This window comes from Zea mays, chromosome 6 (genome assembly GCF_902167145.1).
Source record: "Zea mays cultivar B73 chromosome 6, Zm-B73-REFERENCE-NAM-5.0, whole genome shotgun sequence".
NCBI classification, from domain to species: Eukaryota; Viridiplantae; Streptophyta; class Magnoliopsida; order Poales; family Poaceae; genus Zea; species Zea mays.
This window is the reverse complement of record NC_050101.1, coordinates 176,939,938-176,967,848: the sequence shown is the minus strand read 5'-3', so window position 1 is coordinate 176,967,848 and position 27,911 is coordinate 176,939,938. Positions and strand designations below refer to the sequence as shown.

Below are 27,911 nucleotides of genomic sequence, written 5' to 3'. Positions count from 1 at the left end.
CAAAGAGCAAATCATGTCAAAAGGTATGTTTCTAGACTTAGTACATTGTTTTATGGACTAATGTGTTGTGTCTAAGTGCTGGAAACAGGAAAAACTGAATTGGAAATGAGATGGCTATGTTCAGCCGAAGTCAGCTCGGTCTGGGTGCACCGGACTGTCCGGTGGTGCACCGGACAGTGTCCGGTGCGCCAGGCTGGCTCGGGCAAACAGGCTGCTCTCGGGACTTCGACGGCGGTGTACGGCTAAAATTCACCGGTCTGTCCGGTGGTGCACCGGACTGTCCGGTGAGCCGTTCACAGGCGAACTCGTCGCTCTCGGGAAACCATTAACGGCGTACGGCTAAAATTCACCGGTCTGTCCGGTGGTGCACCGGACTGTCCGGTGAGTCAACAGTCGGCCGGGGCAACGGTCGGCCGAGGATTCCACGCGTGACGCGTGGCTGAGCCAACGGTCACATTGGTGCACCGGACTGTCCGGTGTGCACCGGACAGTGTCCGGTGCGCCAATGGCTCTCAGACTCCAACGGTCGGCTTCGCCAAATAAGGAAGGAGATCTGCACCGGACAGTGTCCGGTGGTGCACCGGACTGTCCGGTGCGCCAGTCGACAGAAGGCAAGATCTGCCTTCCAGGAATGTTCTCAACGGCTCCTAGCTGCCTTGGGGCTATAAAAGGGACCCCTAGGCGCATGGAGGAGCACACCAAGCATTCTTACAACATTCCTAAGCACCAAGACATCAATTCCACGCATTTATCTCTTTGTGATAGCATATAGAGCTCTAGTTGAGTTGTGATCTCATTGGGTTGTGTTGCGAGCTCTTGTTGCGACTTGTGTGCGTGTTGACACTCTGATTTTTGAGTCTTGTGTGCGTTGCTAATCCCTCCCTTGCTCCGTGCTTCTTTGTGAACTTCAAGTGTAAGGGCGAGAGGCTCCAAGTTGTGGAGATTCCTCGCGTACGGGATTAAGAAAAGCAAGCAAAACACCGTGGTATTCAAGTGGGTCTTTGGACCGCTTGAGAGGGGTTGATTGCAACCCTCGTCCGTTGGGACGCCACAACGTGGAGTAGGCAAGCGTTGGTCTTGGCTGAACCATGGGATAACCATCGTGTCATCTCTGTGATTGATCTCTTGTTGGTTATTGTGTTTTGTTGAGACTCCTCTTTAGCCACTTGGGAATTATTGTGCTAACGCTTAACCAAGTTTTTGTGGCTTAAGTTTCAAGTTTTACAGGATCACCTATTCACCCCCCCCTCTAGGTGCTCTCACCACTGAGGAGAGCTACCCCTCGACCGAGCCGAAGCTCGGCGGTTGGTGCGGCGCGCCAAGTCGTTCGTCTTGTTGGGGGATGGGAAGGAGCTCTACCACCGCAGCCCCTCAGGCATCCTCCAGCGATGCATATCCATCGCCGAAGGCCAGGAGCTCTTACAAGAAATTCACTCGGGGGCTTGCGGTCATCACGCAGCACCTCGAGCCCTTGTTGGAAACGCCTTCCGACAAGGCTTCTACTGGCCGACCGCGGTGGCCGACGCCACTAGAATTGTGCGCACCTGCAAAGGGTGTCAATTCTATGCAAGGCAGACCCACCTGCCCGCTCAGGCTCTACAGACCATACCCATCACCTGGCCGTTTGCTGTGTGGGGTCTGGACCTCGTCGGCCCCTTGCAGAAGGCACCCGGAGGCTACACGCACCTGCTGGTCGCCATCGACAAATTCTCCAAGTGGATCAAGGTCCGGCCCCTAAGAAGCATCAGGTCCGAACAGGCGGTGGCGTTCTTCACCATCATCATCCATCGCTTTGGGGTCCCGAACTCCATCATCACCGACAACGGCACCCAGTTCACCGGCAGAAAGTTCCTGGACTTCTGCGAGGATCACCATATCCGGGTGGACTGGGCCGCCGTGGCTCACCCCATGATGAATGGGCAAGTAGAGCGTGCCAACGGCATGATCCTGCAAGGACTCAAGCCGCGGATCTACAACGACCTCAACAAGTTCGGCAAGCGATGGATGAAGGAGCTCCCCACGGTGGTCTGGAGTCTGAGGACAACGCCGAGCCGAGCCACGGGCTTCACACCGTTCTTTCTAGTCTATGGAGCCGAGGCCATCATGCCCATAGACTTAGAATATGGTTCCCCGAGGGCGAGGCCTACGACGATCAAAGCAACCAAGCTAACCGAGAAGACTCACTGGACCAGCTGGAGGAGGCTCGGGACATGGCCTTGCTACACTCGGCGCGGTATCAGCAGTCCCTGCGACGCTACCACGCCCGAGGGGTTCGGTCCCGAGACCTCCAGGTGGGCGACCTGGTGCTTCGGCTGCGACAAGACGCCCGAGGGTGGCACAAGCTCACGCCTCCCTGGGAAGGGTCGTTCGTCATCGCCAAAGTCCTGAAGCCCGGGACGTACAAGCTGGCCAACAGTCAAGGCGAGGTCTACAGCAACGCTTGGAACATGCGACAACTACGTCGCTTCTACCCTTAAGATGCTTTCAAGTCGCTCATACACCTCGTTCACACACGAAGTCTAGTCATCAAGGAAGGGTCAGCCTTGCCTCGGCAAAGCCCGACCCTCCCTCGGGGGCTAGAAGGGGGGAACCCCCTCTGCGTCAAAATTTTTCCTCGGAAAAAGATCTTTTCTGCCAGAATATCTCTCGTGCTTTTCGACTACTTCGAAAGTGGATCTTGAAAACGACGGAGTACACGTAAGCAGCCAAGGCTGACCGAGCCGAGGGACTCCTACGCCTCCGGGATACGGATACCTCACTCATCACCTTCTGCGATAAGTAACTCACGCTCGGATAAGCAATTCTGCTGATCGAACAAGTCCCAACGCTCGAAGACCCTTCTGCTGAAACGATTTTTCGGGCCTTCTCGACTGCATCGATAGCAGAATCCGGCGGACGAGTAAGAGTACACGTAAGCGCCAAGGCCGACCGAGCCGAGGGATTCCTACGCCTCCGGGATACGGATACCTCACTCATCACCTTCCGTGGAAAGTAACTCTCGCTTGGACAAACAACTCTGTTACCGACAAATAAGTCCAGATACTCGAAGCAAGGGGAAAAGACACGCAGCTTTACAACACGACGACAGTATGTTTGGGCCTCGGCGGCCGCAGAAAACATACGCACACTACAAGATAACCCGATCCTGCAGGCTCGGACCTTGACGGTTGAAGGGAGCAGCAGCACCCTCGGCGTCAACTACACCTTCGGTGAGGTCCGACCTAGCCTCGGACGGCGACGCGGTCGGAGGATCTCCACTTCGAAGGACGACATCGGCACCACGCCCGGGCCATCGCCGCCAGGGTCTCTTCCAGGAGTCCGGCTCGAGCAGACGGCTCGGCCGGCCACCCCGAAGCCTCAGCCAGCTGTCCCCCGAGGACATCAGCCCGGCTCGTGGCCTCGGCAACTCAACTCCGACGCTGGTCCCGCCAGCGGATAGCCCGGTCAGGCTCCGGCCGACGAAGTCTTCTTTTCGAGTCAACTCCGCCTCTGTCTGTGCTGACACCGCTACCTCCGGCTTCGGCTCATCGAAGAGCGGCCGAGGGTTTTCTTTAACTAAGCAAGAGAAACCTCGGACAGCAAGGCCGACCGAGCCAAGGGACTCCTACGCCTCCGGGATACGGATACCTCACTCGTCACCTTCGCACGAGGCAACTCACGCTTGGTGAAGCGGTTCAGATAGCCGACAGGCGAGTCTTAGTGCTCGAAATGAAGAAAAAACACGCTTCGTGCCGAAAATACATACATGTTCAGGCCCCGACAGCCACAATGAACAGACTCCAGCACTCAAGGTGCCATTACAAATGGAACTCCGGTTCCGCCTCCGCGGGTACGAACAACCCCCCACATTGGAGGGCCCGCGGGACGATAAGGCTCCAGGTCGCCCACCGCCGCCCGCTCCAGCAGCAGCGACAACGACCTCCGCTCCGGGTGGCCAAACTACAGCAGCGATGGCCTCAGGGCGGACGCCGCTGCAGCGATGCCCTCGCCCACGTCTACGCTCGAGGGGCGAGGACAAGTACAAAGAGCTGGAGGTCCGGGGCGCGGATGGTGGCGCTGACCCCGTCGGCGACGGGGACTTCTTCAGCCGTCGCCACCTCAGCACCGACGACGGGAGCCGTCTGCCCACCGGCAGATCCCCACACGGATCCTCCCGGACGAGCGGGGCACCGACCTCCACGCAAAGGCGCCGTACTAGGGCAAAGGCAGGACAGCCCCAGAACACGAACGCCGCCCTAGCAGCGCGCGATATTTTGGGTGGTCCTCCGGTGCGCGCGGCGCGACAACCGCTCTTGCGGCGGGAGGCGGAACCGGAAGCTGAGCCAGAGCCAGCTGAGCCAGCGAGCCCAGCGCGCTGAAGCTGACGACGCTCACCGCCGACCAACCCCGCGTTGTCGAAGTCCGTCCCTCTCGCTAGGCTGGTGAGCGCCCTCTCCCTTGAATGCTGAGGGAGAAGGTGACCCACGAACCCGCACGGGAGGTAGAGCTCCGGCTCAGCCTAGCCTCCGCCCCAGCAAGGATGACGAAGATCCTTGAAGCTGAGGGCGGAACCAAGATCGCAGCCCGGCTCGCTTCTCCCCACCACCAAACTAGAGGTCACCATCTTGGGTGACCACCGGCGAGGGGATGCGGCCGGGCTGCCTGACGAAAATCCTTGAAGCCAAACGATGGCTGAAAGGTACCAGCTTCTGTGAAGTTGCATTTCCCCAACGACGACAAGGCGGAAGAACCACGGGCGCCCCCATCTGGGGGCTCGAAAGGTGGAAAGACACAATGCATGAGGGGAGCGCGAAGACATGGTTGCCCTTCAAGGGGGTCGCACTCCTTTTAAAGGCAACTATCCCCACTTGCGTCCTCAGCCATCGCGGGCTGAGTCTTCTCCAACACGCTCCAAGGTCCTCCCCCTACGACACGGGGGCTGGGTCCCACGCGTCATGCAAGCTGGCCCAGGGCAGAAGAAGACAAACCACCGCGCGCGGCGCGCGCAACTGCCCAGCGATTACAAGCATTCCCCCACTTTTGCCCAGACCAGCGGGTGAAAGGGCGGACCGCCATGCAGGCGGCATGCAACCGCACCGAAGGGGCGCACCCTTTCGACTTCGACGCGTCCAGCATGGAGGCCTAGGCCCACGCGTCATGCAACCGGTGCCCCGGTCGCAACGTGCAGGAAACCGCACCGCCATTCGCGCCACTACCGCGCCTCCTCGACTGCGGAACCAGTACCGCGACTCGAGGCAACCCTGCGCATGACCCAACAGTGCCAACCAGGCACATCGGTCACGGGCCAGTCAGCTGCAGGGGAAGGCGCGACGATCGATGCGGCCAGAAATGGGCCGACAGTAATGGCAGTGGCAGGCGAGCGAAAGCAGCGGTCAAGTCGTCAGCCAAGCTCACGTCCCCTCCTGGGACAGCGGGAGAGCCCTCTCCCACGGCGTGAAGACGGTGCGCCCGTGTCCCGTTCCTCGAACGGCTCGCGCACGCGCAACGGCTGCCCCGCGAACCACTCGTCCCGCCGCATTAACTCCGCCGCGGGACAGGCGGCACATTTGGCAGGAGAAGCGGGCGACGCTTCACCTTCGTCATAATGACCGCGTCCAAAAAGGTATGCCACGTCGTTCGATTTCGTATCCTTTCCCTGTTCCTCTTTCTCTCTCTTACAACAGGGACCGGGAAAGGGGATGCCCCAAAAGGGATCCTTCTCCGCGAAGGAAACGGGCCCCGAGCCCCCCTACTGATCAGAGGTTCAAAGGCTGGCCCCTCGGAGGGTTTCAACAGCCGCCTCAGAGCGCTCGGGCTCCGCGCCCACTACTGGTCAGGGGTTCAAAGGCCGGCCCCTCGGAAGGGTTCAACGACCGCCTCAGGCCACTCGGGCTCTGCGCCCACTACTGATCAGGGGTTCGTAGGCTAGCCCTCGAAGGGTTCACAGCCGCCTCAGACGCAGAGCGAGGGATGACCCTGGGTACGTTCGATACATAACCAAGGCTCGGGCTACGCTCCCAAGGTACCCTAGGACATTTCTGAGACCAGCGGGAACGATCTTGTAATGGAATCCCATCAGAGGGAGGCATCGAGCCCTCGGACCCCGTCAAAAGGGGACCGGGTCTGGCAGATCACCCGCAGGTACTTTTGGAGCGCGCCTCCGGGCCTCTAGCCGACCCCTAACAAATGGGGCACGGGCGTCCACTCGGATTGCCCTCCAAGGGCAACATGGCGCTTTCTCCCCCCTCCTCCTTGCGGAAAGGCGACGCAGGGGCGTATGTAAAGCAGTCGAGTCTGTCCTTGACCACCCTCTCGCCCCTGTGCGGAGGCTCGGGGGCTGCTCTCGCAAACCCGGCTCCGGCCAAACCGTTGACAGCGTCAACATACCAGCCCGAGAACTTGGGACCCGACCGTGCACCCGGGCTACGGCCAGCTCGCATGAGGGAACAACCAGACCGGCCGAAGCATTGCGAAGCGCATTAAGACCTCGAAGGAGTCAAACCACTCCTCCGAGGCCTCGGGGGCTACACCCGGCGGGTGCGCTCGCGCGCACCCACCGGAACAAAATGCAACCGAGAAAGGCCGATCCCCTTGCAAAAAAGTGCGACAAAAGCCTCCAAGCGAGTATTAACACTCCCTTCGAGGCTCGGGGGCTACTGTCGAGGACCATAATTAGGGGTACCCTCAAGACTCCTAATCTCAGCTGGTAACCCCCATCAGCACAAAGCTGCAAAGGCCTGATGGGTGTGATTAAGTCAATGATCAGTCCACTCAAGGGACACGATCTCGCCTCGACCGAGCCCAGCCTCGGGCAAGGGCAGCCGACCTTGGAGGATTTACGTCTCGCCCGAGGACCCCCTCCAGCAACGGACACACCTTCGGCTCGCCCGAGGCCTAGACTTCGACAAGAAGCAACCTTGGCCAAGCCGCCACGCCGACCGACCGTATCGCAGGAGCTTTTAATGCAAAGGTGGCCTGACACCTTATCCTGACGCGCGCCCTTCAGTCGATAGAGCCGAAGTGACCGCAGTCACTTCACCGCTCCACTGACCGGCCTGACAAGAAGACAGCGCCGCCTGCGCAACTCCGACTGCTGTGCCACTCGGCAGAGTGAGGCTGACAACAGCCAAGTCCGGCCTTAGGCGCCATAGGAAACTCCGCTTCGCCCGACCCCAGGGCTCGGACCCGGGCTCAGCCCCGGAAGATGACGAACTCCGCTTCGCCCGACCCCAGGGCTCGAACTCGGGCTCAGCCCCGGAAGACGACGAACTCCGCTTCGCCCGACCCCAGGGCTCGGACTCGGGCTCAACCCCAGAAGACGACGAACTCCGCTTCGCCCGACCCCAGGGCTCGGACTCAGGCTCAGCCCCGGAAGACGACGAACTCTGCTTCGCCCGACCCCAGGGCTCGGACTCGGGCTCAGCCCCGGAAGACGACGAACTCCGCATCGCCCGACCCCAGGGCTCGGACTCGGGCTCGGCCCCGGAAGACGACGAATGACGCCTCGCCCGACCCAGGGCTGGGACTCAGGCTCAGCCCCGGAAGACGACGAACTCTGCCTCGCCCGACCCTAGGGCTCGGACTCGGGCTCAGCCTCAGCCGACAGTCTCCGCCTCGCCCGACCCAGGGGCTCGGGCTTAGCCTCGGCCTCGGAAGACAGACTCGACCTCGACCTCGGAGGAGCCTCCGCCTCGCCCAACCCGGGGCTCGGACCGACCATGTCACAGGAGGCGCCATCTAAAAGGGAAATGTGCCCTTGGGCCATTTCTAAGTATTTTGGTGATTGAGTGCCAACACAAGTGTTTTTGTGCTAATCTATGCAAAATGGTGGACAAGATGCAAATCATGTCAAAAGGTATGTTTCTAGACTTAGTACATTGTTTTTATGGACTAATGTATTGTGTCTAAGTGCTGGAAACAGGAAAAATTGAATTAGAGAAGAGATGGCTTTGTTTAGCCAAAGTCTGCTCAGTCTGGGTGCACCGGACAGTGTCCGGTGGTGCACCGGACAGTGTTCGGTGCGCCAGGTTGACTCTGGCAAATAGGCTGCTCTCGGGACTTCGACGGCGGTGTACGGCTAAAATTCACCGGTCTGTCCGGTGGTGCACCGGACTGTCCGGTGAGCCGTTCACAGGCGAACTCGTCGCTCTCGGGAAACCATCAACGGCGTATGGCTAAAATTCACCGGTCTGTCCGATGGCGCACCGGACTGTCCGGTGAGTCAACAGTCAGCTGGGGCAACGGTCGGCCGAGGATTCCGCGCGTGACGCGTGGCCGAGCCAACGGTCACATTGGTGCACCGGACTGTCCGGTGTGCACCGGACAGTGTCCGGTGCGCCAACGGCTCTCAGACTCCAACGGTCGGCTTCGCCAAATAAGGAAGGAGATCTGCACCGGACAGTGTCCGGTGGTGCACCGGACTGTCCGGTGCGCCAGTCGATAGAAGGCAAGATCTGCCTTCCAGGATTGCTCTCAACGGCTCCTAGCTGCCTTGGGGCTATAAAAGGGACCCCTACGCGCATGGAGGAGCACACCAAGCATACTTACAACATTCCTAAGCACCAAGACATCGATTCCGCGCATTTGTTTCTTTGTGATAGCATATAGAGCTCTAGTGGAGTTGTGAACTCATTGGTTGTGTTGCGAGCTCTTGTTGCGACTTGTGTGCGTGTTGACACTCTGATTTTTGTGTCTTGTGTGTGTTGCTAATCCCTCCCTTGCTTCGTGCTTCTTTGTGAACTTCAAGTGTAAGGGCGAGAGGCTCCAAGTTGTGGAGATTCCTCGCAAACGGGATTAAGAAAAGCAAGCAAAACACCATGGTATTCAAGTGGGTCTTTGGACCGCTTGAGAGGGGTTGATTGCAACCCTCGTCCGTTGGGACGCCACAACATGGAGTAGGCAAGCGTTGGTCTTGGCCGAACCACGGGATAACCACCGTGCCATCTCTGTGATTGATCTCTTGTGGTTATTGTGTTTTGACTCCTCTCTAGCCACTTGGCAACTATTGTGCTAACACTTAACCAAGTTTTGTGGCTTAAGTTTCAAGTTTTACAGGATCACCTATTCACCCCCCCTCTAGGTGCTCTCAATTGGTACCGGAGCCGTTCTCTTCACAAAGGGACTAACCGCCCGAAGAGATGGATCCTAAGGGGAAGGGTATCGTGATCAATGATAAAGAGAAGGAATCCTTCGTCAACGAGCCAAAGGATGACAAGCCTACCGACTCAGGCTCGGGCCATAGACGGAAAGATGGGAAGAAGAAGAAGACAAGGCGCATCAAGGAGATTGTCTACTACGACGACAGCAATGAGTCATCTTCTTCCCAAAAGGACAACGAAGACAACGACTACGAGAGAAGGAAACCGGTTAATTCGAACTTTTCTTTTGACTACTCTCGTATTCCTCAAAGTTCAAATTCACATTTGCTCTCCATTCCTCTCGGCAAGCCTCCGCACTTTGATGGGGAGGACTACAGATTTTGGAGCCACAAAATGCGTAGTCACCTATTCTCTCTCCATCCAAGCATAAGGGAGATTGTTGAAAATGGAATGAAGTTTGATAGCTCGGATAGTCCTATTTTTATTAATGAACAAATTCATAGAAATGCACAAGCTACTACTGTGTTGTTAGCCTCCTTGTGCAGGGACGAGTACCATAAGGTGAGCGGCTTGGACAATGCCAAGCAAATCTGGGACACCCTCAAGATCTCTCATGAGGGGAATGATGTCACCTTGCTCACCAAGATGGAGCTGGTAGAAGGCGAGCTCGGAAGATTTGCGATGATAAGGGGCGAGGAGCCAACCCAAACATACAACCGGCTCAAGACCCTTATCAACAAAATAAGGAGCTATGGAAGCACGCGATGGACGGACCACGACGTCGTCCGACTATTGCTAAGGTCCTTCACCGTTCTTGATCCTCATTTGGTGAATAATATTCGTGAGAATCCCAGGTACACCAAAATGTCGCCCGAAGAAGTCCTTGGAAAATTCGTAAGCGGGCGAATGATGATCAAGGAGGCGAGGTACGTGGACGACGCACTAAATGGTCCAATCAATGAGCCTCAACCCATTGCTCTTAAGGCAACAAGAAGCAAGGAGGCTTTACCTAGCAAGGTGGCGCAAGTTGAGGAGGCAGGGCTAAATGATGAAGAGATGACCCTCATCATCAAGCGCTTCAAGTCGGCGCTTAAGGGTCGCAAGGGACAGCCAAGCAAGACCAAGACAAAGGGGAAGCGCTCATGCTTCAAATGTGGTAAGCTTGGTCATTTTATTGCTAACTGCCCCGATAATGATAGTGACCATGAAAAAGGGAACAAGAGGGAGAAGAAAAAGAACTACAAGAAGGCTAAGGGCGAAGCACATATCGGGAAGGAGTGGGATTCGGATTGCTCCTCATCCGACTCCGAAAATGAAGGACTCGCCGCCACCGCCTTCAACAAGTCTTCCCTCTTCCCAAACGAGTGTCGCACATGCCTCATGGCAAAGGAGAAGAAGGTATGTACTCGAGACAGTAATACTTATGATTCTTCTAGTGATGATGAGTCTAGCGATAAGGAAATAGATTACTCTAGCTTGTTCAAGGGATTGGATAGAAATAAAATTGATAAAATCAATGAATTGATTGATGCCTTGAATGAAAAGGATAAGCTTTTAGAAAAGCAAGAGGATTTGTTGTATGAAGAACATGATAAATTTGTAGAGGCACAAAAATCCTATGCTTTAGAAGTTAAACGAAATGAAATGCTCTCTTGTGAAATATCTACTTGCCATGAGACAATTTCTAGCTTAAAGAGCATAAATGATGATTTAAATGCTAAGTTAGAAAAATCTAGTAAATTAACGTCTTGTGTAGAACATGTTATGATTTGCTCTAGGTGTAAGGATTTTGATATTGATGCTTGTAGTGAACACCTAGTTTCAATTTCCAAATTAAATGATGAATTGGCTAGTCTTAATGCCCAAATTAAGACTAGCAAAAGTGAATTCGATAAGCTAAAATTTGCAAGGGATGCCTACACGATTGGTAGACACCCCTCAATTAAGGATGGACTTGGCTTCAAGAGGGAAGCCAAGGACTTAACAAGCCATAAGGCTCCCATCTCCGCCAAGGAGAAAGGGAAGGCCCCTATGGCTAATAGTGTGCAAAAGAACCATGCTTTTATGTACCATGATAGGAGACAATCTAGAAATACTTATAGGAATTATAATGCTTATGATGCTTTTGATTCTCATGCCATGTTTGCTTCTAGTTCTTCCTATGTGCATGATAGAAATGTTGGTAGAAGAAATGTTGTTCATAATATGCCTAGGAGAAATGTTGTTAATGTTCCTAGGAAAGTTAATGAACCATCTACAATATATCATGCTTGCAATGCTTCTTTTGCCATTTATAGGAAAAATAAGAAAGTGATTGCTAGGAAGTTAGGGGCAAGATGCAAGGGTGATAAAACTTGCATTTGGGTCCCTAAGACTATTGTAACTAACCTTGTAGGACCCAACAAGAGTTGGGTACCTAAGACCCAAGCCTAAATTTGCCTTGCAGGTTTATGCATCCGGGGGCTCAAGCTGGATTATCGACAGCGGATGCACAAACCACATGACGGGAGAGAAGAGGATGTTCTCTTCCTACGTCAAGAACAAGGATCCCCAAGATTCAATAATATTCGGTGATGGGAACCAAGGCAAGGTAAAAGGGTTAGGTAATATTGCTATTTCGTCTGAACACTCTATTTCTAATGTGTTTTTAGTTGAGTCGCTTGGATATAATCTGTTATCCGTTAGTCAACTTTGCAATATGGGGTATAATTGTTTATTCACTAATGTAGATGTGTCTGTCTTTAGAAGGTGTGATGGTTCACTAGCTTTTAAGGGTGTACTAGACGGCAGACTTTATTTGGTTAATTTTGCAAAAGAAGAAGCCGGTCTAGATGCATGCTTAATGGCTAAGACTTGTATGGGCTGGTTGTGGCATCGCCGCTTAGCACATGTGGGGATGAAGAACCTCCACAAGCTTCTAAAGGGAGAACACGTGATAGGTATAACTAATGTACATTTCGAAAAAGATAGACCGTGTGCAGCTTGTCAAGCAGGGAAACAGGTGGGAGGCTCTCATCACACCAAAAATGTGATGACAACATCAAGACCTTTGGAGATGCTTCATATGGACCTCTTCGGACCCGTCGCCTATCTAAGTATAGGAGGAAGTAAGTATGGTCTTGTTATAGTTGATGATTTTTCCCGCTTCACTTGGGTATTCTTCTTGCAGGATAAATCTAAAACCCAAGGGACCCTCAAGCGCTTCCTAAGGAGAGCTCAAAATGAGTTTGAGCTCAAGGTGAAGAAGATAAGGAGCGACAACGGGTCCGAGTTCAAGAACCTTCAAGTGGAGGAGTTCCTTGAAGAGGAAGGGATCAAGCACGAGTTCTCCGCTCCCTACACACCACAGCAAAATGGTGTGGTAGAGAGGAAGAACAGGACGCTCATCGATATGGCGAGGACTATGCTTGGAGAATTCAAGACCCCCGAGCGTTTTTGGTCGGAAGCCGTGAACACGGCTTGCCACGCCATCAACAGGGTCTATCTTCACCGCCTCCTCAAGAAGACTTCATATGAGCTGCTAACTGGTAACAAACCCAATGTGTCTTATTTTCGTGTATTTGGGAGCAAGTGTTATATTCTTGTGAAGAAAGGTAGAACCTCTAAATTTGCTCCCAAAGCTGTAGAAGGGTTTTTATTAGGTTATGATTCAAATACAAAGTCGTATAGGGTCTTCAACAAATCATCGGGTTTGGTTGAAGTCTCTAGCGACGTTGTATTTGATGAGACTAATGGCTCTCCAAGAGAGCAAGATGTTGATCTTGATGATGTAGATGAAGAAGACGTTCCAACGGTCGCAATGCGCACCATGGCGATTGGAGATGTGCGACCACAGGAACAATTGGAGCAAGATCAACCTTCTTCCTCAACTATGGTGCATCCCCCAACCCAAGATGACGAACAGGTACCTCAAGTGGAGGCGCATGATCAAGGGGGAGCACAAGATGTTCAAAGTGAAGAGGAAGAAGCACCTCAGGCACCTCCAACCCAAGTTCGAGCGACGATCCAAAGGGATCATCCCGTCGACCAAATATTGGGTGATATTAGCAAGGGAGTAACTACTCGTTCGAGATTAGTTAATTTTTGTGAGCATTACTCTTTTGTCTCTTCTATTGAGCCTTTCAGGGTAGAAGAGGCCTTGCTAGATCCGGACTGGGTGTTGGCCATGCAGGAGGAACTCAACAACTTCAAGCGCAATGAAGTTTGGACACTGGTGCCTCGTCCCAAGCAAAATGTTGTGGGAACCAAGTGGGTGTTCCGCAACAAACAGGACGAGCACGGGGTGGTGACGAGGAACAAGGCTCGACTTGTGGCAAAAGGTTATGCCCAAGTCGCAGGTTTGGACTTTGAGGAGACGTTTGCTCCTGTGGCTAGGCTAGAATCAATTCGTATTTTGCTAGCATATGCCGCTCACCATTCTTTCAGGTTGTACCAAATGGATGTGAAGAGCGCTTTCCTCAACGGGCCAATCAAGGAGGAGGTGTACGTGGAGCAACCCCCTGGCTTCGAGGATGAACGGTACCCCGACCATGTGTGTAAGCTCTCTAAGGCGCTCTATTGACTTAAGCAAGCCCCAAGAGCATGGTATGAATGCCTTAGAGACTTTTTAATTGCTAATGCTTTCAAGGTTGGGAAAGCCGATCCAACTCTTTTCACTAAGACTTGCGATGGTGATCTTTTTGTGTGCCAAATTTATGTAGATGACATAATATTTGGTTCTACTAACCAAAAGTCTTGTGAGGAGTTTAGCAGGGTGATGACGCAGAAATTTGAGATGTCGATGATGGGCGAGTTGAACTACTTCCTTGGGTTCCAAGTGAAGCAACTCAAGGACGACACCTTCATCTCCCAAACGAAGTACACGCAAGACTTGCTGAAGCGGTTTGGGATGAAGGACGCCAAGCCCGCAAAGACTCCGATGGGAACCAACGGACACACCGACCTCAACAAAGGAGGTAAGTCCGTTGATCAAAAAGCATACCGGTCCATGATAGGTTCTTTGCTTTATTTATGTGCTAGTAGACCGGATATTATGCTTAGCGTATGCATGTGTGCTAGATTTCAATCCGATCCAAAGGAGTGTCACTTAGTGGCTGTGAAGCGAATTCTTAGATATTTAGTCGGTACGCCTTGCTTCGGGATCTGGTATCCAAAGGGGTCTAACTTTGACTTGATTGGATATTCAGATTCCGACTATGCTGGATGTAAGGTCGATAGGAAGAGTACATCGGGGACGTGCCAATTCTTAGGAAGGTCCTTGGTGTCGTGGAACTCTAAGAAACAAACCTCGGTTGCCCTATCCACCGCTGAGGCCGAGTACGTTGCCGCAGGACAGTGTTGCGCGCAACTACTTTGGATGAGGCAAACACTCCGGGACTTTGGCTACAATCTGAGCAAAGTCCCACTCCTATGTGACAATGAGAGTGCTATTCGAATAGCGGAAAATCCTGTTGAGCACAGCCGCACAATGCACAATGACATCCGACATCACTTTTTGAGAGGCCACCAGCAAAAGGGAGATATCGAAGTGTTTCATGTTAGCACCGAGAACCAGCTAGCCGATATCTTCACTAAGCCTTTAGATGAAAAGACCTTTTGCAGGCTGCGTAGTGAGCTCAATATCCTAGATTCGCGGAACTTGGATTGATTTATAGCATACATGTCTTTATGCCTTTGATCATGTTCCTTCTGCATTTTGTTGCTTACTTGTGGTGCTCAAGTTGTACAATCACTCCCTGGACCTCACAAGTCCTTGTGCAAGTGATGCACATATTTAGGGGGAGCTGTGTTACAACTTGACCCTTTGAGACTAACCATATGCTTGAGTTTGCTTGTTTTAGTCTCAAAGGAGGCTTGAAAGGTAAAAGGTGGACTTGGACCATGAAAGACTTCCACTGCACTCCGATGAGAGGGTAACTAATTCCAAGTTCATCTCATGTACTCTTATTGCCTTTGTGTTCTTACTTGAAGATTTTGGTGAGGCAATGGGGTTTAAGGGCCAAGATTGATCCCGTTTTGGTGCTTGATGCCAAAGGGGGAGAAAATAAAGGCCAAAACAATAAATGGATCAGCTACCACTTGAGAAACTTTGAAAATAGTAGAATAGAGCTTTTGGTTTGTCAAAACTATCTTGTTGTCTCTTTTGTCAATAGTTGGCATCTTGTGGGGAGAAGTGTTGATTTTGGGAGAAAGGGGGAGCTTTTGAAATTCTTGATCAATTTCTTTTGGAATACCTCTCTTTATGTCTCTACAAGTGGATTTGACTTAGAGATAGGAATTTGAGGTTGATTTACAAAAACAAACCAAGTGGTGGCAAAGTATGATCCATATATGCCAAAATTGAATCAAAACAATTTTGAGTGTTCATTTGCTTTGATATTGCACTTGTTCTAGTTGCTTTATGTTGTGTTGGCATAAATCACCAAAAAGGGGGAGATTGAAAGGGAAATGTGCCCTTGGGCCATTTCTAAGTATTTTGGTGATTGAGTGCCAACACAAGTGTTTTTGTGCTAATCTATGCAAAATGGTGGACAAGATGCAAATCATGTCAAAAGGTATGTTTCTAGACTTAGTACATTGTTTTTATGGACTAATGTATTGTGTCTAAGTGCTGGAAACAGGAAAAATTGAATTAGAGAAGAGATGGCTTTGTTCAGCCAAAGTCTGCTCAGTCTGGGTGCACCGGACTGTCCGGTGCGCCAGGCTGACTCTGGCAAACAGGCTGCTCTCGAGACTTCGACGGCGGTGTACGGCTAAAATTCACCGGTCTGTCCGGTGGTGCACCGGACTGTCCGGTGAGCCGTTCACAGGCGAACTCGTCGCTCTCGGGAAACCATCAACGGCATACGGCTAAAATTCACCGGACTGTCCGGTGGCGCACCGGACTGTCCGGTGAGTCAACAGTCAGCCAGGGCAACGGTCGGCCGAGGATTCCGCGCATGACGCGTGGCCGAGCCAACGGTCACATTGGTGCACCGGACTGTCCGGTGTGCACCGGACAGTGTCCGGTGCGCCAACGGCTCTCAGACTCCAACGGTCGGCTTCGCCAAATAAGGAAGGAGATCTGCACCGGACAGTGTCCGGTGGTGCACCGGACTGTCCGGTGCGCCAGTCGACAGAAGGCAATATCTGCCTTCCAGGATTGCTCTCAACGGCTCCTAGCTGCCTTGGGGCTATAAAAGGGACCCCTAGGCGCATGGAGGAGCACACCAAGCATACTTACAACATTCCTAAGCACCAAGACATCGATTCCGCGCATATGTTTCTTTGTGATAGCATATAGAGCTCTAGTGGAGTTGTGAACTCATTGGGTTGTGTTGCGAGCTCTTGTTGCGACTTGTGTGCGTGTTGACACTCTGATTTTTGTGTCTTGTGTGTGTTGCTAATCCCTCCCTTGCTCCGTGCTTCTTTGTGAACTTCAAGTGTAAGGGCGAGAGGCTCCAAGTTGTGGAGATTCCTCGCAAACGGGATTAAGAAAAGCAAGCAAAACACCGTGGTATTCAAGTGGGTCTTTGGACCACTTGAGAGGGGTTGATTGCAACCCTCGTCCGTTGGGACGCCACAACGTGGAGTAGGCAAGCGTTGGTCTTGGCCGAACCATGGGATAACCATCGTGTCATCTCTGTGATTGATCTCTTGTTGGTTATTGTGTTTTGTTGAGACTCCTCTTTAGCCACTTGGGAATTATTGTGCTAACGCTTAACCAAGTTTTTGTGGTTATTGTGTTTTGACTCCTCTCTAGCCACTTGGCAACTATTGTGCTAACACTTAACCAAGTTTTGTGGCTTAAGTTTCAAGTTTTACAGGATCACCTATTCACCCCCTCGAGGTGCTCTCACCATCATTACCCTACCCCAAGCTAACTCAGGCTACGGGGAACAAGACCGGCGTCCCATCTGGCTCGCCCCGATAAACAAGTAATGATGGCGCCCCGCATGCTCCATGACGACGGCGGCTCTCAGCCCCCTTACGGAAGCAAGGAGACGTCAGCAAGGACTCGACAGCCCTAACAACTGTCCTTCCACCAGGCTCCAGCGCTCCTCCGACAGCCACGACACCACACGAACCGGCTGCCACGACGGTATGTATTTAGGGCGCTAGCTCTTCTCCGCTAGACACGTTAGCACACTGCTACACCCCCCATTGTACACCTGGATCCTCTCCTTACGCCTATAAAAGGAAGGTCCAGGGCCCTCTTACGAAGGGTTGGCCGCGCGGGGAAGGACGGGACGGCGCTCGCGTAGGCCTCTCGCTCCCTCCCGCGTGGACGCTTGTAACCCCCTACTGCAAGCGCACCCGACTTGGGCGCAGGACAAACACGAAGGCCGCGGGTTTCCCCCTTTTACACCTGTCTCCCTCCGGCTTCTTCCCCCCTTCGCGCTCCGTCTCGCGCCGACCCATCTGGGCTGGGGCACGCGGCGACAATTTACTCGTCGGTCCAGGGACCCCCGGGGGTCGAAACGCCGACACCTATCATTGATTAGCCTTACACATCACATGAACTCACACCTTTGTGAGTTTATGTCCACTGGTTCCCCACAACTTGTTGAGCTATGATCATGTGTGAGCTCACCCTTGCTGTCTCACACCCCCCACAGGAGAAGAGCAGGTGGTTCAGGAGGAGCCACAAGGCGAGAAGTATGATCTGATCTAGGTGGCGTTTCTCAGTTGACATTGGCGCCGATGATCCTTAGTTCGTTTTATATTTATTCTTTTATTTTGTAATAAGTCTTCCGCTATGTAATAAGTACTATGATGTTTTATGACATTTATCTCTATACACTCTGTTATTATATATGTTGTCTTCTTGGCGCATGTATGAGATGCACCTGGCTTTGTTCCTTAAAGCCGGGTGTGACGGTTCTTTTAGTCACCGTCCTAAATTTTAGGGATTAAGATTTATTTATATTTATTCGGTTTGGTATTTTATGGACTAAGATCTTGTTTATGACTGTTTAAGCTTCACGAATTTTGTTGGAGTTTATGAAGCAGATTATTAAGAGATTCAGAAAATCGTGAAGTTGAAGCTGTAAATTTTTAAAGGACAAAGATTACACTAAAAGTATTTTTTAAAGCCGTTTAAATTTATATCATACGCTATAGTTCCATACTAAAGCTAGAACCCAGGGTAGTACCAAACACCCAAGGTGAGAAGGTGGGAGCTAATTAACTAAACACCCCTAAAGTACGTGCACCAATCTTAGCTCGCTCATTTACTACCACCAGTAGAATGTAGAATCCTCGGACAAGCAAGAGATGAGATGAGATGAGCATTGAGCTAGATGGCAGTCATGCGCTAATCACATCAGCAGTTGAGCCGTGCGCATCATCGCGCCCCCGGCCGCCACCTCACCTCTCCGCCTGACACAGATCGGTCGGGTCAGTTAATGCGAGCCACGACTTCGGTCCGAACTCCGAACCGAAAGGGAGCAGCACAGTGTGGCGAGTCAAACCCCTCGCGCAGCACGCCACGGCTCAATCATTGAGCTCGTGTCAGCCGTCGACGCCACGTGGCCACCGCCATTTGCTTGCCAACACACGATCACGGGCCATCCTGCAACCCATCACCAACCAACCAACGAACTACCTGTCTGCCGTTGTGGCGACGAGGGAACGATGCCGGGTGGACGCACGGGTCGGGCGCTGCAGACTGCAGCAGTAGCCAGCACGGCAGCACGGCGGGGGCGTGTTTTTTCGCCGCGTTTGACCAGCAGGCGCCGCCCGAGGCGGACAGCACTCGCCGTCGCGTCGCCGGCGCCCCTGACACCTGTGACGCGCCCCCGGCGTATACGCGTCGCCGCTAGACAAGAGGGAAAAAAAAACCCCCCGGCGTTAAATGCGGTCCGAGAGCCAGCGAGAGGTGGACGCTATCCCGGGATAAATAACGGGAGGTGAAGCGAGCCAGCGCGGCGCGCCCGGAAAAGCGCTCGCTTGGCGGCATCCGGCGCCGAGCGCGACGGAGGCGACGGCGACCGGCATGTGCGACCGCTTCGTCCTTCTCGGCGCCGCAACGACGGGTGGCTGGCAGGGCGCGCGGGGCGGCCGTGGGCGGCCGCGCGGAGCCAACCGGCCGGCGGCACGTAGGATGCGAGCGCGACGGACGGCCGTCGCGCTCGCTCGCCTTGCCCTCTGACCGCCGGTTTGAAAGCCCTGTCGCCATATTAGCTGCTGCTGCTGCTGCTGCTGCTGCTGCTGCGTGGTAAACAGATCGGCAACCAATCAATCCAAAAAGGCAGTGCAGTTAAGCTGGCGACGCTAATAAATCCCTGCTCTGCTCGGCTGGATCGCAGACCGGCCGGACGAGCTCGCAAGTCAGAGAACCCGGAAAGCTGCAGCCTGCAGCGACGTGTGCTCCGCAAGGCGGCAAAAGGAGCCTTTTCATTGCTCGAAAATAGACACGGGCCATTACCATTAGCTTGTCCTTCTCTTTCTCGTCCCTCTCTTTCTCAGTCGTCGTCCGGCCGGCCGTACTCGTCCTCACGAGCCACGGCGAATCCTTATCCGAATTGACCACGCTTTCGTTTCATTTGCCTCTCTAATACAAGTACTCCTTGCTTCCTGCTGCTCAGCTTTCACTGTTACTCCCTTCCCTTCCCTTCATTCAGAGCCGGAACTAGTACGTACTACCACAGTACCACTGCGGGTCCGCGTGTGAAGAGCCGGAAATGCTCGGCGATCATTCCAGTCAGGCAGTCGCGGCTCGTGATCCATGCGTGCGTGCATTGCTCAGTCAGTCAAGCATCAGCGGGTCTCAAGAAGGATGCATGGCCGGCCCGGCCGGGACGTTCTTTTCGGATGCTGACATGCTTCCAGGTCGAGAGGTCGCCGGTCGGGGACTTTGGCTCTGCTGTTCGTTGCTACTGCACGACACCTGGATCGGCGTCACGTGGTGCCTCACATTTCCAATTCATTCAGAGCCGTCAGCCGTGGGAGCACGGCACGCACAGGCACAGGGCCCTCTCTCTGTGCTGTGCCTGGCAATGGCAAGTTATGTCACCATGTCTTCCCCCCTTGCCACGGGCGACGAGTGCGTACGTGTTCAGGATCGTCTGAATGATCGTGTTGTGTTTCCATTGATGTGTTCGGGGTTCTTGTTTGCTTTTATTTTGTCTCAAAATCAATTATACTTTTCCCCCATCAGTCCTCCTAAGGACAACGGTTACGGTCCAGATAAATTCCGACCAAATATATCTTCTTTCACCCCCAAAAGGAAAAAAAAATCTACAGGTTTCTAATACAAGGCCCGCCAATATGACTGTGCAAGTATCGAAAGCTAACTTTTTTAGAGCATCTTCAACAAAAGTCTTAGACGGAGTTCTATTTTGAAATATAGGTCTCCATCACCAAAAATCGGCCCAAAAGAGGTCCTATTTCACAAAAAAAAATTATCAAACAATTATAGTACCCGATGTCTCAGGTCTTAAATATATGACCCCATACGGTAGAGCTTATCCTCGTTTTATACACTATTTGTAACATTTTTATTTTTTCTAAACAACATGATCTATTTTTTAATAACATGATATAGGACTAAACTGTCCAAGCTAAAAATGTTTTTATGGTCCTAAACATTTTAAATTAGACCCTATTTTAATTTTTAGTAGTCGAATATAGGACTTCTTGTTGTAGATGCTCTTACTCATCTCTTATCTCATTTCAAACTTCTGGTTTACAGTGCAAAATACTACAAAATAGTATGTTGTACGACTATATACACTCAGTCTAATGTGCACTATGAAAGGCTGGCTTCTAGCACACGGGCATATAAAAAGGTGTTTGACCATGACCTAGATAGATGACAAAAGAACCACTTTCGGGTTGCCCCAGTATCACGTATCGTCTAAAAATTGACAAAAAAAGACATACGAACCGTGCACGGAGATTCAAACGAGCAACTTTTTTCACTCGAGGCTCAAAATACTGTGAATTTCATTTCGGAAGAGTCGAGCAATCAAGTCGATCCAAATTTGAAAGGCAAGGGAGTAGTAGACTTTAGACCCAACACGTGAACACGAGACACGTGCACTTGATGGAAGACAGTTCGGGACATCTCTCAGATGTCTGCCCTATCCATCGGGGCCAGCTCGCCAGTTTGAGACTCGCAACAATTATGTGCGAATGTGTTTGTACTTCTGTCTGAAAATTGTAATAAAAAAAATTTGTAACCGAATCCGCATAACCGTATCATTTCCGTAACGCCAATGTCGGTTCCGAAAATTACTATGTTTAAGATTAGAATTTCAAATATCTATCAACATCATCGTAGTGTAGTCACTAAGGCTATCCTTAGCAACTTACTAATCCTCATCTTTTATTTCAAACTCCACTATGTATACAGTACAAAACAATATTTTGTACGGTCATATGCATGATCACCTAGTTATAGCTATAGGTTAATTATGAAATCGGATAAATTTTCGACCGCCAAGCAATCGTTTTTGTATAGACTCTACCATTTTTTTTGTTTCTGATTGTTTTCATCCCCGACCCAACTCATGGTGGATACATGGATAGATAGTTAGCGATGGCGGGGGAGGCGGTGATATTGGTTGTTCGCTTCGGATTAAAGCCAGTTGTTTGGACTAATGCTACTGCAATCCATAGAGACAAAACATTGTAGAAACGGTAGAAGTCATTTTGGACTGAAGCCAAGCGAAGAGCTTGATTGGCTGGTGGCTTGAATAGAGAGAGATTGAAGAGGAAATGGATGTCGCCGGTATAGAGTTAGAACCTCCGTACTGGGTCATATATGACATCAAGGTACTACTATATGCTATGTTAGAACCGTAGTAGCGTCTATGTAACACCTTAGCACAATGCTATATATATCATCTACGTCGTATATTCGAAGATTATTTTAGTGTCAAGGCAACACGATTTTTTTTAAGAAATAACTAAGAGCAAGAAAAAAAAAACACCTGTCACCACAACGAACCCTCATAAATGCCAAAAGTTTGCTTTTCGGGCCTTGGTCACGGCTCATCCTCCCTCTCTCATCTTCTGTTCCTACTGGCCACCATTTGACGCTGCTGCCCCGCAAGCCCGTACGTCCCCGTCCGCTGGCCCGTCGCCACGTGCCCTCCTGTCCCCTTATTCACCCCATCCGGCCGGCGCATTCCCGAAACTGCCCATCCTGATTCCTGACCTTCGGCATGAGTCACCATGACGCACACAAAGTGCAACCGTTGTGTTTCTGCTGGCTGCTTTAAGGGCAGGCTCATGCAGATGCTGTGATTCGCAGTTAACTAACTGTAGGAGTAGTTTGTAGTTTAGTCTTGGTTATTATTATTATTAACCTAGGCCTATCATGGGCTGCAGTCCGTGAAGAAAGGAAAAGAATAAAGAAATAGCCTTCCTGAAATACTTTACCTGCCACTCTTCCAGTTCCAGTTCAATGGAAAAAAAAAGGTGAAGACTTGTAGCAGCAACAGTCCTTCAACTTTCCAGAGTTTCGGGAGCAAATTCTTATTGCCAGGTATCGTTCGTTGACAGATGGACATTGACACCGGCGGTGAACCGAGTCAAATTTGTATCGCTCCATCCTAATGTAATCAAGGAATGGTGGATGGTCATCGGCTAGGCAGTGTAGACATGCTGAGGAGTTGACTTGTGCCGCTGCAGCTTGCAAAGACGACCAGCTGGGTGCGTGTCGCAGATGAGATGACGAAGTCTCCCTGTTCACATACCAGGGGTACAATGGTAAAAGCGCGGTGGGACGCGTCGCTTATAAAAGGCCATCTGGGCCGCGTCCCGTTGCTGGGCAGGCCGTGCAGTGCAGGACGAAGGCCCTTCCCGCCACGGCCGTAAGAACCTCCCTCCCGCTCCCGCAATAACTACTACACAACTCCAACTCGCGCCCACACGGCCACACCACAGGACCACACTACAGGCCGGAGCGAGCTGCCCAGCCCATCCATCCATGGACGCGAGCCTCCGCACGCTGCCCCCGGCCGGCACCAGCAGCTTCCCGGGCGAGGTCCGCTCCGCCGTGTCCTCGCTGCTGCTCTCCTCCCCGGGCACCAGCGCCCTCGACACCGTGTTCTCGCACCTCCCGCCGCCGGTCACCATCCCGCCGCTCGGCTCCAGCGTCTACTACCGCCAGTGCGAGCTGCTCCGCCACTTCGCCGCCTCACAGTCACAGCCGCAGGCGCGCCAGCACGCCGCCGCCTGCTCGGCCTCCTCCTCGTCGCCGTCCTCCGCCGCCGCCTCCAGCTTCCAGTTCCAGCAGTCCGTGCCGCCCGACGACATGCTGCGGCAGAAGCTGTACCGCGGCGTGCGGCAGCGGCAGTGGGGCAAGTGGGTGGCGGAGATCCGGCTGCCGCAGAACCGGGTGCGCGTGTGGCTCGGCACCTACGACTCCCCCGAGACCGCCGCGCACGCCTACGACCGCGCCGCGCACAGGCTCCGCGGCGAGTACGCGCGCCTCAACTTCCCGGGCGCCATGGACGGGCCGGACCCGGACTGCCCCGAGCACCTGCGCCACCTCCGCGCCGCCGTCGACGCCAAGATCCAGGCCATCCGCGCCCGCATGGCGCGGAAGCGCGCGAGGGCGCGCAGGCAGCGCGAGGAGAGGGTCAGCGCCCGGTCCGGCTTGCAGGCCGCGTCGGAGGGCGCCGCGACGACGACAACGACGACGACCACCTCCGAGACGTCGGCGGCCACGCCGTGCGGGTCGCCCGACGGGGTGCTGTCCGTGAGCGCCGCCTCGGGCGTCGCCGACTGCCCGCTGGAACGGATGCCGTCGTTCGACCCGGAGCTCATCTGGGAGATGCTTAACTTCTAGCCGGCCGGCTAATAACCGCGTCGAACGGGAAACGAATCGGTTGGCAGCATGCAGAAGGACCATTGCTTCGACATGGCTGCCCCGCGAGAGCTCGTTCGTTCGTAGACCTCGCATCTAGCGCTGTTCCTTTTCAAATTACGGTCTTACGTATATAGGGAGTATAATATAACCAACGATTCCCTATATTTTAATACAGGGGAAAATTATACCATGAGCAATAAAAACGCCCGACAAAACCGGGCCTAATAGCCGTGATTAGTAGTAGCTGAAAGCGTCTCGACGAGTTGTAATGACTGATCTCTGTTTCTATGTCTCCGACTTTCAATCTCCTCTGTTTCTTGCTAGTACTATCTCTCTTCGGCCTGCTTGTGTGCTACTGCTGCAACACACGCACTCTACTTTCCTATCAGAGTAAGAGATGGTTGCGTCGCGTGAGAGCTGCAATGCAAGCAATCTCCTGAGGCTCAGATCGCAGAAGCGTGGCTGCGGTCTGCACTGCACACGCTCTGTGGAGCTGAACCCTGATTTTTCTCTGCAATCCCCGTGCGCCTGCCTGTTCGTTGCGTTTGGTTTCTGAAAGACGCCTGGCAGCGGTGGTCCATGGGGAGATTGATTAGTGGTTCCATCACGTGCAGCGTCTTGCCGAGCATGGTACGGCAGCCGGTAGGCATGTGGCTGGTTGAACTGGGTTCCCCTTCTGAATCGAACAAAAAAGAACACCCAAAAATCTGTACGGTACGACCGTCGTTGGAATGTTCGGACAAGAGCAGCAGGCCAGTAGCAGTGGCAGTGCACTGGAGCACCACCACCACCACAAAGGTAACCCTAGCCGAGTCACTTCTGCAGCTGATGATGGAGAACGGCAGCGCCATCAGCCATCAGGTGGGTGTCGAGGACGCGGGTGCCGTGCAGCGACGCGACGCGAGCTCCAAGACGTCGTGCAGCGGGCTCCCGCAGTCCCACGGGCGACGTACAGTGCACCAGCCACCACAACACGAGGAGCGCCGATTGCAATTTGCTAGTCCCGATGGTGACTGAGAGTAACATGTTTCTAACCCAATTATAGCTCGTCCCGATGGTTGTCCGTCGGTGGCGTGATGCCTTTTCCAGCCCATGAAGCATCTACTGGGCTTGAAGCCTCGTCCTGAGTCCTGGCTAACTTTTGCCCGGCCCAGCTAGGTGCATCGCCATCCCGGGGATAACGGTAGCCACCCACCCAACCCAAACTCGGTAAACCATTCCCCTCCGCCCCACCTCTTGTCCAGTGCCCCAAATGCTGGCGACCACCTGCAGCCGGCCGCCGTGCCCGTGCCCGTGCGCGCGGTCGCGGCGGCTCCCCGCGGCGACCTTCGGCGGCACCAGTAGCGCGAAGCGAAGGGCGCCGAGGAGAGCGGCGGCGGCGGTGCGGTGCGGGCTGCTGCCCGTGGACCCGTGGGCGCCGACGATGGACTCCCAGAGCGTGGCGTCGCAGCTCTTCGCCGTCTCGCTCTTCCCCTACCTGGGATTCCTCTACTTCATGACCAGGTCCAAGACCGCGCCCGGGCTCACGCTCTTCGGTTTCTACTTCCTCCTCGTCTTCGTCGGCGCCACCAGTACGGCTACTTCTCCGGTCCCCATCTCTGTCTCAGCTCCAGTTTTAGCATCGGTAGCAAGTACTGTGGTAGTATTGTGCTCATAACTTGATTTTTTTTTTTTTTAAAAAAAAAAGGTACACTCTTACATGTTGGTAAGTTTTAGTATATCAGTACTTAGCTTGTCTACAGAAAATGTACGTGAAACATAAACGCACATGCTTTTTTCTGAGAGGTTATATGAAACTGCAAGAGCAATTAGCTAAGAGATTCTCTTTGCATCGTTAACTACGAATGGATGTATACTTAGCTCTAAAGTTCTGCAGAAGAAAAATCTGAAGCTGAATTAGTTGAGTGATTGGACCGTTTTTCTTTCCAAGGTCGCAGTGACCCTTGCAAGGCGTCTGGCATTTCAAATTCCTATAGTGTAGCTGCAATTCCTACGCCGCATAGCCCTCTTGCGTTTAGTATTGTTTTGTTGCTGACCATTTAGCTGTCTAGCAGAACATTATGCCAGTGCCATTATTAATCGTTTCCATGTTGTTTCATGCACCGGTTTTTATCCCTGGAGCAGTACCTGCTGGGATTTACGGTAATGGTGCCGTAGTTTTTTTTTTTTGGCCATCCTTATTATATTCTTGCTCATACACACCGTGTGCACTTAACTGATACGTACAATGATACTCCTCCGTTTCATGCAGCAAAAGTTCATTATGGTACCTCACTGTCCAACGTTGACTGGCTGCACGGGGGCGCTGAATCGCTGCTGACTCTCACCAACCTGTTTATCGTTTTGGGGCTGAGGGGAGCCCTGAGGAAGCTGGAGGAAGAGGGCACAGACGAGATTGTTTCTGAAGCTTCTCAAGACAGTGCAGAAAAAAGTTCTGTCTAGATGGGTTCATCATCAGTACCCCTGAAGGTGCACGAGTGCGCTGTTTTTCTTCTTCTGCAGCTCAACTAGCTCGTAGTGATGTTTTGGGTGTAAGGAAATCTGGCAGATCTACTCTGTGCATATTATGCTGATAAGAAAACAATGTACAGGCATCTCCTGCAATTCTGAGTAGTAACATATTATGCTGACGCTGGCTTATATGATTTGCAACTCTGCATGGACAATGCGGAATAGTACCTTCAGCTGTTGATAGTTGCAGAAGATTACACTCTAGTCTAGGAAGCTTAATTCTATTGCTGGCTGCATAGAAGGCGTATCTAATTGGACGCAAAGAGGTCCCATTGAAAGGGTGCCGTAGCATGGGTGAAAATTGTTAAACGTCGCAGATCCCCGATCCGGACTCCAAACCCTCCCAACAGCAGTAGGGACGTGAGAAGTTGTAGAAGCCCGCTTCCTTCCCAGCAACCCAACACAACCCAACACAGAGAGAAACAAGAGACACAGTGGATGAAAGCTCTTTCTGTCTATCTTTATTATGAGGGGTATGGGTACATATATATAACCTGTGTAGCCCCTAAGGGCAGTTTCGATATTAGCCCATTAAACCCCTTTTAGGGTTTCTCAACACTCCCCCTTGGGCGAATACCGTGACGACTTATGTCTCATCAAAACTCCGAAAAACCCAGTGGGAAAAAATGGAGAAAGAGAGCATAGTGCCACTCGATGTATTGCACTTGTTGCCTCGTTAAAAACCATCTGTGAGAAACTTCAGGAAAACTCACAATGGGAAAAAGAGTACAACAGGTGTCTTCAGAACAACTATAACCTTCAAGGTGTATAATATACGATCTTCAGGTTGAATTGTAAGGGCTGAAATTCAGAGGTGATCTCCCCCTGAACCCTGCAGGTCTCTCAAATGCCTCATCCCTATACCTCGTACACATTTTCTGAATGTGACTGCAGGTAAGGATTTAGTGAATAAATCAGCCAGATTATCACAAGACTTGACTTGCAGGATTTTTACCTCACCCTCATTCTGGAGTTCATGAGGATAAAAATACTTAGGACAGATATGCTTAGTCATATTGCTCTTAATATAGTCCGTTTCCATTTGTGCAACACATGCAACATTATCTTCATAGATAATGGTGGGGGTATTTGCGGTGTTATAACCACATGACTTCTGGATGTAGTTAGTCATCCGTCGTAGCCAAGCACATTCTCGTGCGGCTTCATATAGTGAGATTATTTCTGAGTGGTTAGTAGACGTCGTTACTAATGTCTGTTTGCACGATCTCCAGGATACAGCAGTGCCACCACATAGAAATACAAAGCCAGTCTGAGATATACCATTATGGGGATCTGACTGATATCCAGCATCAGCATAGCCCACCATAGTCTGGTCCTGATTCTTTGGAAAAAAACAGGCCAAGATCTTGAGTGCCTTTGAGGTATCTAAGTATAGTCTTAACACCTACCCAATGTCTTCTGGTTGGGTCTGCACTGTATCTAGCTAGTAGATTTACCGCGAATGCAATATCAGGCCTGGTGCAATTCGCAAGGTACATCAGTGCTCCAATAGCGCTAAG

The 27,911-nt window shown here is 52.3% G+C and overlaps 2 protein-coding genes across 3 annotated transcripts; both read left to right on the top strand.

The window, feature by feature from the left end:
- Positions 1 to 22,849: 22,849 nt before the first annotated feature.
- LOC100272581 (uncharacterized) lies at positions 22,850 to 24,122 on the top strand. Its single transcript, NM_001147045.1, has one exon. It carries the CDS (start codon positions 22,996 to 22,998, stop codon positions 23,857 to 23,859), a length of 864 nt encoding a protein of 287 aa, NP_001140517.1. The 5' UTR covers positions 22,850 to 22,995; the 3' UTR covers positions 23,860 to 24,122.
- Positions 24,123 to 25,087: 965 nt separating this feature from the next.
- On the top strand, positions 25,088 to 26,520 carry LOC100194317 (uncharacterized). 2 transcript variants are annotated; one of them, NM_001365344.1, is made up of 3 exons: positions 25,103 to 25,451; positions 26,005 to 26,022; positions 26,132 to 26,520. In NM_001365344.1, the coding sequence occupies exons 1-3, from the start codon at positions 25,133 to 25,135 to the stop codon at positions 26,320 to 26,322; spliced, it is 528 nt and encodes a 175-aa protein (NP_001352273.1). In that variant the 5' UTR covers positions 25,103 to 25,132; the 3' UTR covers positions 26,323 to 26,520. The 2 variants fall into 2 exon arrangements, with proteins under 2 accessions (NP_001144199.2, NP_001352273.1); NM_001150727.2 differs by lacking the exon at positions 26,005 to 26,022 and having other exon boundaries at positions 25,088 to 25,451; positions 26,132 to 26,504.
- Positions 26,521 to 27,911: the final 1,391 nt, after the last annotated feature.

Coding starts and splice junctions, on each gene's coding strand:
- LOC100272581 (NM_001147045.1), top strand. CDS start 22,996: ATGGACGCGAGCCTCCGCACGCTGCCCCCGGCCGGCACCAGCAGCTTC.
- LOC100194317 (NM_001365344.1), top strand. CDS start 25,133: ATGCTGGCGACCACCTGCAGCCGGCCGCCGTGCCCGTGCCCGTGCGCG.